The 14510-nt window shown below is 40.2% G+C and overlaps 1 protein-coding gene across 1 annotated transcript in view; it reads right to left on the bottom strand.

Annotated features, from left to right (window-relative positions):
- Nucleotides 1-533: 533 nt before the first annotated feature.
- Hivep2 (human immunodeficiency virus type I enhancer binding protein 2) overlaps nt 534-14510 on the bottom strand; it is a 181010-nt gene continuing 167033 nt past the window's right edge. The window contains exons 8-10 of the mRNA XM_005389252.2: nt 11235-11336; nt 9651-10546; nt 534-2989 (exon numbers count right to left, since the gene is read on the bottom strand). Coding sequence (XP_005389309.1) covers nt 2165-2989; nt 9651-10546; nt 11235-11336 — 1823 coding nt within the window. The 3' untranslated portion in view covers nt 534-2164. The remainder of the gene's footprint in view (nt 2990-9650; nt 10547-11234; nt 11337-14510) is intronic.

Genomic DNA, 14510 nt, shown 5'->3' with positions numbered 1-14510 from the left:
CCACCAATTTGAGATTTTTATAATGGAAACACTGAGAGATTTTGACCACCTTTGAGCTTATCCTTTCATTACTAAAAATGTTCTACTCTTTATAATAGAAGGAACTATGATTTGTGGATAGTTCATGGTATGTTTCAATTGGTGTCTGGCTTCAGGCATCTCAGCAAAAGTAAAGAAGTTTCCCAGTGGAATTTCAGATGTCTGCATACTGACAGAAAGACAGAAGGAAAATGAGAATTCGTTTTATTCATGACTCTTTACAGACACAATACATGCTGCCCATGCTCAAGGCTTAGGTGGGGATGAATCCATTTCTAGGGTCTACACTTTAGTACAACTGTCTGTTCTCATGAGATGACCTCTGGGAGCCGATGGCTATCTTCTCTCTTGTCGAAAGCTTTCACACTCGGCATGACTCAAGGTGGGCACTGCCTAGCACTACATGCACAGATGGCCTTCTGGCAGCATCAAAGTTCTTTTAGAAAAAAATGGGAAATTGATATATAAACCAACACGTAAGAACTAGACACCTCAAGCATGTAATTGTACATTTATTTCTCTTTTTAAAGAACACTCCTTAATGTAATTCAATATACAAACTTGGTTTCACAGAATTATAATCCACTATATAGCACAAAGATAACCCAGTTGAGTGTGTGCACACACGTGCGTGTACGTGCACATGTTGCTGTGTCCCCTCCCTCTGCTCTGCTCTTCCGGACCTACCAAGACTCTTCCTGTCTTCAACACTAATCCAAAGCCATTCTGAATGTTGTATATAAAGGACTTCCTCCTCCCACACTTTCTTTTCTCTTAAAAGCTCCTCTTCTCCTTTCCCCCGAGATAGCTAGGAGCATGACGCTCCTCCTATCCAAAAGGGTAAGGTGACTTCCCCTGGTGCTGATGTTAACCCCGTTACCTTGCGGACAGGCTCCCGGAAAGAGCTGGGAGCAGGTCTCCAGCCCTCTTCTCCACTTCCACACCCAGTCCTCAGAGTCCAAGCATGACCCCTCCACGTAGCCTTAGCTCCACTCACTGTCCTGTGCAGCAAGAACTAAGGAGATTTCTAAGCCCAGGTCTTCTCTATGGGCAGCGCACAGCACTGCCTGCCAAGCCACCGGGCCGGCCGATAACCAAGCTCTATAGTCCCATGTTCTTTGTCACTTTAAGTTTGAAAGACACCCTAGCATAGGTCTGTGGCAACCTAGTGTCCAACTGAGTTACATAAAACTGTACCAGTGATGCACTTGTACATATTTACATGGGGCGGAATGTTTTCCCATATTTTTAGATGAGTATATAGATCAACATGTTCACATAAGACCAAATACTTTTAATATTATTTATAACTGATTTATAAAGCTTTGAAAAAACTCACAATAGCACATTGTTTACTTTAATGCTTTACGGTACTATCAGTTTAAAATCACAATCAGCTCTTAAGTTATAGTCAATCCGGCAAACAAGAGACAAAAAAATTTACAAGAGTTAAGAACTGACTGATACATCCTTTATCTTTTGTAACTAATGCATAAGTGCAGAATAAGATACTCTAATTTAAATATCTTGTTTACAATGTACACTTTTGTTCTAGTTATGCAACAGTAAATCCCATGCTTCACATAGAAAAGCAATCCACAACATTAAGAAAAAATGTACAATTTATGAAACAAAGTAAATAAATATTAGTATTACAGAATCAGAGCTGTACATAAAAGCTGTTCAGTTTTTATCATATAAAAATATGTTTTAGTGCAACCTCACATATATATTGATGCTGTTTTGCTTTACATCATTTAGATCCAAGTGTCCAAAAAAGGAAAGAAATTACATTTATTACAAAGCAGATACACAAATTCTAAAATATGTACAGATTACTGCTAAAAAATGCTTATAAGAATATAAGCAAAGTAAAGGAAAGGCACAAACATCTGTACAATTTTAAAAGTACCAGACCCAATAGGTTAATTTCAAATTTTTGTTTTGGTCAGGCTCATGATGACTTGTTAATTTACCTAATTCTTTTGAAGTAACAAAAGTATATATAAGAGCAAACTACCGTAACTTAGGACAGGCATACTATAAACTTGATTACCTCTATTTCCAGAAAAACAAAAACAAAAAAGGGGGAAATGTGGAAATGAAAGTCTCCATGCATCGCAGATCAATGTAATTGACTCTTTTCCAATGAAGATTCGTTGCTTTCCTCTGTGCTTAAAGATAGTTCCTTGCTGCCGTGAAAGTCCGACTGTTTCTCATCCACGTGACTCTTGCTGTAAAATGTGGAGTGAGTTAATGCAGTCTGTGCTGTACCAAAATTGTCCTTTTCACCATCATGCAAGTCAGGGTGGGCAGCTGAGGTACAGGGCTGAGCTGGCTCAGGCCCACTAAAGTGTCTAATGCTAACATGTGCACTTTCCAAGGGTTTTGCGGGGGGCTCCTGCCCCCGTGCTGGCTGATCGGCTCCAAGCAGAGCCGCCTCTTCTGTGGCAATCCGAAGAGAGGCAATGGCTTTTGTGCAAGTCTGTATATTCTCCTCCTGTTCCCTCTCTGTTGCATTGAGGCTGTCTTCGGAAGTGCTCTGTTTCATCAAGAGCCGAGGCGAGGAGGGAGTGCTAGGTAGACCAGATGACTGCAGAATGGGAGGCGGTCGTTTCTCGTGCTGCCTAGGAAGAGCATAGGGATCCTTCCCGAAGAACTCCCTGGGCGCCCCTTTCTTCTCCACAGAGCTCTCCACCGGCAGAGGCGATGTGGCTGGAGGATGTAAGCCGGAAAGGGCCGGCGGCACAGAGTGAACCATTTGGATCCCACCAACTGGCACCATGGGGATAGGAGCTCGCACTTGCTGCTGAGAGTGGAGTGGAAGATGACTGAAGACATGGTCATTAGGACCCTCAGGGAAAAGGCTGGAGCCTTGATGTCCATAAGCACCTTCTTGGTCTCCATAGAGACTGAAATAAGGAACCTGAGGTAATCCTCTTCTTAAATTCTGCAAAGGAAAACAAAGAGTACAAAAGTCAGAACCCATCACTCTCCACTCCTAGGTCGAGCTATTTCACACACACACACTCACGCAGCTCACTACTTAGGCAGGATTTGCTACTGAACCCTTCATCCCCTTTCCTGCCTCAAAACAAAAGTGACTCCTCGGTTGTCGTTTCTAATCCGTGATTGCAGGTGATGGCCTATGAAAAGTTACTTTGATTTTTTAATCAACAAGGCGGTAAAGCATTCCGTGCACTTTCCACATGGTACAGAAACATGTTTCGGTTCTGTTTTCCTCAACAGTGAAAAGAAAATAATGAATAATCACCAGAAAAGGTTTACCAAGAAAAAAACAACACACTAATAAACCCCAGTAATAAGAATTTTAAACTCAAAAATGAATAAAAAGGTTATCATCTATTTATACATTGTGCTGAGTTTTAAGATTTTTCCTAATGGTCGATGGGTATACTTGGAATAAAAAAGCTTGAAAAATTGGTTTAAAAAAAGTATTTTTTAAAAGAAAGGGTGTGGGGCTGGGGATTTAGCTCAGTGGCAAAGTGCCTGCCTGGCAAGCGCAAGGTCGTGAGTTCGGTTCCCGGTACCGGAGAAAAACCAAAAAAATAAAAAAAAATAAAAGGGTGGCAAGCTGGTGGTAGGACCCACAGACTGGTTCCTAGTATGTGAGACACTGGTCTGAAGGAGTTGGTTCCTGCTCAGGAAAGAGATGTTCAATACTGAAGACCAGCTTCTTGATCAAATCACACATCGAGACTATCACATTACATCAGTGATAGCTTTTGTAGGGAAACTACCATCTGAGTAGTAGTTAACATTAAATATTTCGAACAGTAATGTAGTCTAAGATAACTGCATTCTAATTCTTCAGTTGACATTATTATTTTCTTTTAATTATCCTCTTGGGAATTAATGAATCAAGGATATTTAAAACTGGAGGCCAGAGTTGCAGATTTCATGGTCTCCCTCCTGAGAATGAATGCTTTATTTTCTATATTGGTTTATGTGGCAAAGTACAGCTCAGATTGTCAACTCTCAGATTTTAAGGAGATTAGCAGATTTGAACTACTGCGATTCATTCTATTAATGGACTGTCATTTAAAAAGGATTCCACTGTTTTCTTATTTTAAGAATGTAAGATAGACACAAAGCAGTCATGTACGGTAGTGATCCAGCAGAGAGAAAAAAAATGTTCTAATTCACTTCAAAAATGCTTCAGTTCTGAAACTTAAGGTATGCTCTACACCATAAGGACATAGCCAGTTCTATTCAGATTGTGAGGCAGGCTTGAAAACTATAAATTATGCATTATGTCTGCTTCTCTGTGCCACACTTGGCATTTACCCTGCTCTGGGTTATGTCTTATTCAAGCCAGAAACAAATGATTTCTTCTAGAAGCGCAGGTGAAACAATGCAGTCACCAACCCTGTAATCACCAGGACCTCAGAAACTAGGAAAGGTGGGAATTTTATAGTACAAGAATCATCTTTTTTAAAAACAAAAGCTGTACACACACAACCCTTCTGGTATGTCTCCTTCATCAAACACCAGTTAAGGTGGAAGAATTCTAACACCTACAGCAACAATCTTTGAAGATAATGAAATAAAATTTCTTTGAATCACAGTTATCACAGATTTAAAGCTGAAAATGAAATGTGGCTTGGTTATTTTTCCATTTTACTTTTGGCTGCTATTTTGTGATATCCATGGCAACCACCTCATCAGAATATGGATCTGTCGGGGAACCACGGAAGGGGCAGGCAGAAGTCACCAGGTAGTGACTTAAGATCCCTGACTCCAGGCTGACAAAGAGAGTGAAGAAGTTTCCTATACAACTACAACACATTTAATATGTTATGTTGTAAATACAGTAAAAGCTTGTTAATAAAGTTTTCAAATTCAGATCTTCACTGACCAGCAACGTAAGGATGCCCACCACATAAGTACGGAAGTAGAATTTGCACCACTCCTCATATCAGCCCGTATGTCCTGCTTCTTCCCATTCTACATTCCAAATCAGATTAAAAATAAGTTTTCTCTACATTTGTTTTTACTCCATTAGCCAATCATATTGCTTCATAATTTGAGTCTTATCATAATGTCATGGACAAACCCTAATCTTACTTAAATCTCAGCAAAAAAAACCCTTGCTATGGACAAATGAATGCTGAATTCAAGTGTAGATTATGCTATGCCTATACGCACATGTGTGTAGGAGCATACATCTTGTATGAACATGCTACATACATCTTTATACAGAGATGTACCCTGTGCACCTATAAATTTCCCTCTCATCTTTTCAATAGGATATCCATAGGGTCCTCTGGAAGCCCCATAAGGAGGTAGGAGAACAAGTGCTTCCTTGCGGGACAGTGGGGAGCAGAAGAGCCGTGTGCACAAGCAACAGGGACAGGTGACTCCTCTGAGCTCAGTCACTGGCTGGGGACTGCAGGGAGGAAGTGGCCTTGGTTCAAAACCTGTCTTGTCAGCCCACTACATTCCTTACAGCTGAAAGGTATAATGTTCTTCCAAGCACAAGACTCTATACAGCCTGGCCCTGCGGCTGCCAGATAAACTTATGGACGCTAGCCCAGAAGGGAGGTGCCATCCCAAGAACACACAGACACCAAGAGAGAGACTGAATGGTGAGGATTTCACTTGGCACAGTGTTTAGTCTACACACGGAGAACACAGATGTGTCTTCCTTTTTCTTTTTGGTATGAATCTCCTACAATTTTGACAATGGAAAGGGAAACTCAGGTATATTGACTTTTTTAAAAAAAGGCCAGAAACCATAACATTATTTCATCTTCATCTCCAAGCTATGTGAAGATCCTGAAAAATATTGTATGAATGAAGGAATAAAAGAATCTTTCCAGCGCAATTTGTAATAGCTAAATCTTGGAAACAACCCAAATGTCCATCAACTGACAAATTGATAAAAAAAGATGTGGTATTTTTATGCAATGGAGTATTACTCAGCTGTAAAGAAAGATAAACTAGAGGCTTTTATAGGTAAATGGATGCAGCTAGAGACCTTACTCATTAGCGAAATAAACCAGATTCACATGTGTAAACACTGGATTTCCTCTCTACTACAAGAACCTGAAAGAGTAAATAAAATCTGAAAGGTACAATAGATATTGTGAAAGGGAAAAGAAACCTCTCAAATAGGAAGGAGCAACTGGGATGAAGGAGGGGAGAGGATAAAGAAAGAAGGACGAGGGGAAAAATATGTATATGTACACACAGGACAGCTAGGATAATTGTACTACTAATATCTGTTGGTTTATTGAAAAGAACTGTTAATGTGTAATTGTTTGATCAGTCTTGCATGCCTATATCTGGTTATATGTGCAACCATTTGGAAGACGACATTATGTAATATAACAACCACTGTTAATATCCTATCACTGTGTTTTGAAATTCTGTACCATTTTTATTGTTGTCTATGCTGTTTTGTTTATGTATTTGTTTTTGTTATTTTCATTTTTTTAAATGAAAAACAAAATTTATATGTATATATAAGGATGGCTGGAATAGGTGTATTGCTGATGTCTGTGGTTTATTGAAAGGAATAGTCCATGCTTAAAATTTTCTTTTTTCTTGACCAGTTTTGTACGCTTGAATCTGGTAATCAGAATGACTGATCTGAAAACAACAATATGCAGTACAAGAACCATTGTTGAACTCCTACCATATTGTATGGTGAACCTCTGCATCATTTCCAATGTTTTTTTTTTTTTTTTATTACTTGTTACTGTCCTTGATTGTTTGATCAATCTTACATTCTTATGTCTGGTGGACTGAGCAACTTCATTGGAGATGACAGTATGTAATGTAGAAACCACTGTTAATTTCTATCATTTTGTTTTGAGGTCATGTATTGTTTTTGTGTTTTTTTGATTTTGTCTTCATTGTTGTTTTGTTAGTTTAATTTTTAAAATAAAAGAAAAAACCTTTCCTTTTAATTCTATTTTATTCTGCCTTAAAATTAAAACTAACCAGAGGTCTTCAGCGCAGAAATGGCAGTGTGGTAGGAGTTCTCAGGACACACTTCTTCTCTAAACCTGCTCTCTGAGGCAGTGAATCCAGACTAAGGCAGACCATCAGTATGTCACACTGGGCTCCTTCACATCACACTTACCACCTCATGGGCCCTCCAGAAATGCTAAGCAAAAGGACAAAGTATTGCTATCAAATTTCTATCAAAAAGGATTACTTTAGTATTATTCTAATTTGGTATTTTTGTACATTATTAGAGAGAGTGGAGCCTTCAACTATCACAGCAAGCAGGAGAAACACCTTGCAGAACATTGTCACATCTTGTTGGCTCTGACCTCAAAATCTTGTTCACACATCACAGAAAGATGAAAATCTTGCCCTGCCCCTCAGAAGGGTATGGAGGCAGCATAGAATAGGAAGTGCTTGGGACCGCTGCCCCTGTTTGATGGAAAATTTCCAGGTCTGTTCCCTCATCATGAAAACAGTAGCAAACTGTACTTTCTCTTTTTGTACAATGAAGTACTACTCTTCCATAAAGAAGGATAAACTTGAAGCCATCTAGGTAAATGGATGGAACATGAGACCATACTCTTAAGTGAAATAAATTGGACACATACGTTTAAATATCACAGTTTCTCTGGTGTGAGAAACCAAAAGGGTAAAGAAGGACCAAAATGTGTAACAGTGGGGGAAAAAGAAGAAAATGTTCAAATGGAAAGGGGAACAAGCGTGTGTAAAGGGAGAGAATAGAAGGGAAAAATGGAAACAAAGCTTTTGTAAATAAGGAAGGGAAGGGGGCTTACAGGAGGGGAGGGGATTGCAGGAAAAGAAGAATCAAGATATACTACATACAGGCACAAATTCGCTATGGTGAATGAGATTGTTACGAATATCTAAAGTGTACCAATAAAATTAATTTTAAAAAAGGATTAAATGGGGTCATTGAGTCAAAAAGCTTCATCAGTGGTAAAGTTTAACAACTACTCAACAAACGAGCTGGTATTTTACATCACTCTATATATGAGCTGGTATTTTATCCCACACTGTACAGATAAGGTGGTATATTAAAAACAACATGAAACAAAACAAAGAAATATTGACAAAAAACACTACTGCAAACACAGCAACTAATAAAACCATTTTTTCCCACAATTTCTAATCATACATCCAATAATTAGACAAATTCCTTCAGTCTACTCCTTCGATTCCTTTGCCCAAGTTGACTGTGGACTGCTACACTTTTGCTCTAACAGCATCTTTGCACTTATAACTTGCTCTCTTTGATTGCAGTGGGCTGAATGTACTCCACCAAATCACGCAGGCCACAGGGTACCCGCTTAAGCAGTGCCAGCACAGGATGGCAAAAATACCAGGGTGAAGCTGCTCCAACACACCCTGCCAGCATCACTGGTCTCCATCAGAAAAAGCACTAGACATCACCTAGACCTGCTGCCCACAATGCGAGATGCATCAACTGTGGAAGATCCCTCTTTCCTACTATGCAAAAACCTGCATCCCTTCTTGTTAGCTCGCTTATTTATTAGCTTGGCAAGTAACTGACTGGATTGCTGTGCATGTCTGTGGGATTCCTGCACTCAAGGTGAAGTCAGTACCAAGCTTGTGAGAAGAGGGTACTGGGGAAAGGAAGGCGGTCCAGGAAGGAGCTCTCTTCGAGTGTAAAACTGACTACACAAGCTTATGATTCGGGGCAGGAGTAAGGGAGGGGAGGGATCTGACCAGCGCAATGGGAGAAAATGGAGCTAGGAATGGCTACGTGTCCACTGCTTGGGGAGGATGGTGCTGGTACACAGGACAGAGGCAGAGCAAAGATGGCGCCTCAAAGAGCAGCGACTGACACGGAAAACATATGAAAAGCATGTTCCAAAGGCTCCTTGCCTCTGTCTGTGCTAAGTGCTCCATCACGTTCACTTTTTAGAATCCCAGGCTGCTGCTGTGCCACGGCACACACAGGAGAGGCCTTTTCTACGCATTCGTGCTAAACCTGCTGCCTAAATGCAGTCCGTGCCTGATCCGCCACTATCTCCCGTTACATGAAGGCAGGTGGTAGGAACCTCTGCGCACTTGCCCTCCGCTCTCCTGCCTTCCCATTCTCTTGGGACCGCATTTTCTGTCAGCAAGTACACCCAGTAGTGATGACGATGATACAAAAAGCAGAATCTTTGATTTCTAAACACACTGAGTATATTGCTCTCTGCTCACTGGCCCCTGACGTTTGACATGTGCACTCGCTCTGAGCAAGGTACTGAGTGTGCTGAAGGAAAGTATGGACTCGGTCTTCCTGTGTGAGGAGTACCTATCACCGTCCCGATCAGTGTCTACGCAGTCCTGCCCTTCCACACACTTCACTTTCCTTTGTTCACACAAAGGTTTCAGCTCAGGTCTGTAATGAGTTAAGTTTTGAGTCTCCAGAAGACTCACCTGTTACAAGCGGGAATGCACTACTGCTCTGACGCAGTAACGCGATTGGAGCAATGCCACAGCCACACCACTGACTGTAGCATGCGACAGTAGCACCTTCTTGAGACAGACAGCCATGTTATAATGGATGCTACTAGCATGATATGGGGAGGCTCCAATGTGCTGCAACTTACATAGCAGGAAGAGAAGGAAGTTATACTTACAGGAGGCCCCAGTACGATTGGCTCTGCTTGCAAATACTGCCCCATGGAAAATGGTGGGTTAGGATATAAAGCCCTTCTGGGAGATGGCGTTCGTATGGTGGTCATGTATCTTTTCTCTCTTCTTGGAGAAAGGTCTCTTCTCACAGCGATGTCCTTCCCGGGAGACAACGGCCTCCTTGGGGACAAGTGTCTTCTTGGGGAAACATCTCTTTGGGACATCTCTCTTCTCAACGCAGCTTCCTTTCTGGGTGACAGATGTCTCATGGGTGACAGTTCTCTCCTAGGTGATAAATGTCTCCTGGGTGACAAATCTCTTTTGGGTATCAGATACCTCTTTGGTGAATTATCTCTACAGGGGGATGAATCATATCCTGGTGAGGAATGGCGGCTGGAGGGGGAGAAGTCCCTCGGGGAAGAGCTTGGCTCTGAAGACAGCATGCCCTCCTCATCCATGCCACTTGGTATGTCTAACCTGTCTTTGTCTGGTTCCGAGTCTGTGCTTTTGCTCTGGAAGAGCCTCTGATATTCTGTCATCTGCGTATCTTCACACGAGTCACTGGGGGTCATCAGCTGAGTAACCTGAATGCTCGGCAAAGTAACCAAGTAGCTGATCAATGAGGAGTGTCCCAGGGAACTGTCTGAAGGGACTCCATGGGGGACAGCGCCAACGTTCACGGGCAATGAAGAGAATCTAGGAGGCTGAGGACTGGTGCTTCGTGACCTTGTTTTCGGTGTCAGATCTCCCTGGTCATCAAAGTCGTCATCATCATCATCGTCATCATCATTATCATCTCCATCCTCACCATCTGATTCCTCAGCATCTGAGAACTGATGATCAGTTGAAATGCTGGACATGCTATGCTTTTCAGCCGTTTTGTGCAAATCTTCCATGTTTTCTGATACGATTAAACAAAGGTCACAGAGATCAAGACACAAAAGTCAAGGTTAGGAGCTTACTGAGTCTCTACCTCTTCTCAAAAGCTTTCCTTAACCCTCTGACCCCCAGAAAGAGTTATGTCTCCCAAGTCCTACCACTCAATCTTGCATTGGTTCTGCTCTCTTTGTGTATCTGTTTGGTTTCATCCTCAGCCTACAATACGGACTCCATGGTAGGGCTTTATATCTCAAGACACCACACTACTCACAGAAAACCCTTTACGAATGAGTATGGATAATGTTGGTGCCTCTGCTACTAGACAGAAAAGAAAAACAGCCATCTGTGTCTCCAGGTTCTGACATGAATTTTTCTAATATACTTCCTCTTAATAGTGACACCTTAAAATGCTTTTCAAATTCCTACAAATTTTCATAACACTTAAATCACTATCAAAATCAAGTGCAATTATATATCCTTCATGGTTCTAAGTAGACGTATTTTTACTCTATGGTCTTTTGTCCCTAAAGTCACAACTGAAATGCTTTTATTCCCTAGGTGATTCAGTGTATCCGATTTGCTTTCTATACTGAATACTCAATGAAATAAAATATAATCAGTTTTCTAAAACTAGCAAACTTACTCTACCAATCGGGTCGCAGAGCTCTTGGGAGCACCGTGAAGAAGTCAGTCTACTAAGATACATTTACCTGTTTCCTCGGTTTCTGTGTCATCCACTGATGTCATTGAGACTCCCAACTCCAGGCATTTTTTCATGTGTGCTTTAGATTTCATATGTTTTGTTAAATTTCCTAGAAAAAGCCACAGTGCCGATAGTTATCAAATGTGATGAATATATACAACGTTAAATGAACTAATCTGGGTAACATAGGTTTGTTTCATCTCTGACCTTCTGCTTCAGTCTTAAGAATAATCTGATTTTTGAAGACATCAGTCCCTGAGAGCTTTGCCCCCCTCTCAGATATTCCTTATCTTAACGATGTGTGGAATCACAGGGTCACATCTTTTCAAGAGTAGTAGGACTGGCGATCCCAGGCATTTCTGCCCAAGAAGGGATCCGCTATTTATCAAAAGGGCCAGCCTCTCAGAGCTCCCCGAAAATACAGCAGCACAAGTTGGCTCACACAATTGGGAGAAATTTCAGAGTGAAATATTCTCAGCACCCAATGGAGCCCAGGCCTTGTTGTGGATCAGGTATAAACTCCAAGGATACCCACTGGTCAGAAGAAAAAAATATACAAACCAATGTGAGAGTCAACTTTGTCACTACTAGTCCCAGTATTTGGCATCTATGTGTCTGATCTATCTTAGCAAAGTGTCTGACTGTAGTTTCTAAAATTCTGGAGCAATCATATTCCCTTTGTATTTATCTTGAGACTTTTATCATTCTAAGGAAAAGGGAAGTTTTCTTGTCAAATATGTTATAACAATAACGATTTACACAATTATATTTATATCTGTATGTGTACATATATATCTATACCTATAGATTTACATAATTACTATATGGAATATGAGAAATGTTCAGATCATTGATCCAATCACCCATAACCCAGTATCCCAGCCTAAAATTGTGGCTTCATATATTAATAGTAAACTAAATATCCTTACAAGGGGTACAGACTGTCTCAGCAAGCTGAGTTTCCAGTTAGATTTCAGGAATCCTGCTCTTAAAAATAAAGCTTTCCACTCTGTTGGTAATCTCTTTTGCTGTGTGAAAGCTTTTTAAAAGAATGAGATCCAGGCTGTTGACTCTGTGTATTTCCTGTGTCACTGGGGTTTTGTTGGTGAAATCTTTGTCTACACGTATGTCTGCATGTGTTTTACCTATTCTCTTGCAGCAGATTTAATGTTTCTGTTTTAATATTTAGATCTGTGATCCATTTTGATTATAGTTTAGTGCATGGTGAGAGACATGGGTCTAGGTTTAGTCTTCGGCATGTAGAAAGCCAGTTTTCCCAACACCATTTATTAAAGAGGGTATCTTTCCGCCAGTGAATGTGTTTGGCTCCTTTGTCAAAGATAAAGTGTCTCACTGTTTTCGGAGTTGTTTCTGCATCTACTAATCTGCCCCACTGACCCTTAGGTCTATTTTTTTTTTACCAGTACCAAGCTGTTTTTGTCACAGTGGCTTTGTAGTATCATTTCAACTCAGGAATTGTGATGCCCTCTGCTTTGCCTTTGTTGCCTAGGATTGTTTTTGCTAATCTATGAACTTTAGCTTCAAAAATGGGAATCTGAGATGAATACACACTTTTCATAGGAAGAAATACAAACAGCAAATAAATATATGAAAAAATGTTCAATATCACTGGACATTCGTGAAATGCAAGTTAAAACACTGCTGAGATTCCATCTCACTTCAGAAACAATGGCAATTATTGAGAAATCAACTAATAACAAATGCTGGTGGGGCTGTGGGGAAAGAGGAATGCTTCTCCACTGTTGGTAGGAATACAGAGTGGTACAACCATTGTGGAAATCAATGTAGAGATTCCTCAAAAAACTAGGATTAGAGGGCCCATTTGACCCCTTCTCAGTATCTTCCTGGAAGAAGTAAAAACATCAGGCCACAGCTATATATGAACACCCATGTTTACAGCAGCAGTTTTTAATAGCTAAATCTTGGAAACAATTCAAATGCCCATCAACCAAGAAATGGTTAAAAAAGATGTGGTTATTTATATAATGGAGTACTACTTAGCCATAAAGAAGTATAAATAAGACATTCCTAGATAAATGGATGCACTTTCAGTCATACTCTTAAGTGAAATAAATTGGGCACACCTGTATAAATATCCCATCACTCCTTTGGTGTGAGAAACTGAGAGGGTAAATAAGGACCAAAGTGTATAACAGGTATAGTGAAGTAGGAAGAAATGATTTAAAAGTAAGGGAAATTAAGGAGGGATGAGGGGGAAAGGAAGGAAGGGAAAAATGATAAAAACAGGATAAAATGGAAACAAAGCTTCATAAATGAGGAGAGGAAGAGGAGTTGAAGAGATGAGAGACAACTAGGAAAAAAACAGGAGACAAGATATATCACGTGTAGGTACAAACTCCCTATGATGAATGTGATCATTGTGTATATCTAAATTGTACCAATAAACTTAAAAATAAATAAAGCATTTATTAATACATTGCTCAAGCACTATCAAAAGGCCATAGAAAATAAGATAATAATAAGGCCATTTTCACCAAAGTGGGAGTAAAGCCTCCTTCCAGCTCCTTCCCACTGCCCTGGTTCCTCGGTCTCCTGGTAAGCCATTCATGCACATGTATACTGCTGTCTATTATCTCACTTGTATTACTCATTTATTTACTGCTTATGTGTGTATGAGTTTTATGTGCTACTTTGATACCTCTGAACAGAAATATTTGCAGGCCCCCAAAGCTCTATTTATCAAACATTATACCTATAATTTTTAAGGAATTCAAAAATGTGATAGATATATCAATTCTTAAATCTAGACAACAATGGAAATCACGTGATCTGCCAGGGTGCAAGTACACCACATATGTTTACAGGTGTGAATTCTAAGTATGGGAAGATCATTTACCGTCTGTCTCTGTACCCATGGGTTCAACATCTGTGGGATTAACCACCTGAACATCAGAAATATTTAAATAACAAAATCATGTCTATACTGAATGTGTACAGATTTTATTCTTGTCGTTACTCCCTAAATAATAGAACAGAACAACAATTTACATTGCACTAGGTATTACAATTAAGCTAGACATGATTAAATAGTACACAAGAGGATGTACCAGAGTTTTATACAAATGCAACAGATTTTATAGAAGGGATTGAGCATGCTCGGATTTTGGTGTCTAGGGGTATCCTGGAAGGAACTCTACAGATGCCAAAGGATGACTATATTTAGATTTCAGTATGTGTTTCTTTTCCTGTGTTTTTATCTCCATCCATTCCAAGGAAGCAGTTTTGTCCAAGGTAGGCAAAC

Source organism: Chinchilla lanigera, unplaced genomic scaffold (genome assembly GCF_000276665.1).
Source record: "Chinchilla lanigera isolate Chin_1 unplaced genomic scaffold, ChiLan1.0 scaffold00035, whole genome shotgun sequence".
In the NCBI taxonomy this organism is placed as follows: Eukaryota; Metazoa; Chordata; class Mammalia; order Rodentia; family Chinchillidae; genus Chinchilla; species Chinchilla lanigera.
The sequence above is the reverse complement of the archived record's forward strand: the minus strand, read 5'-3'. Positions and strand labels throughout refer to the sequence as shown.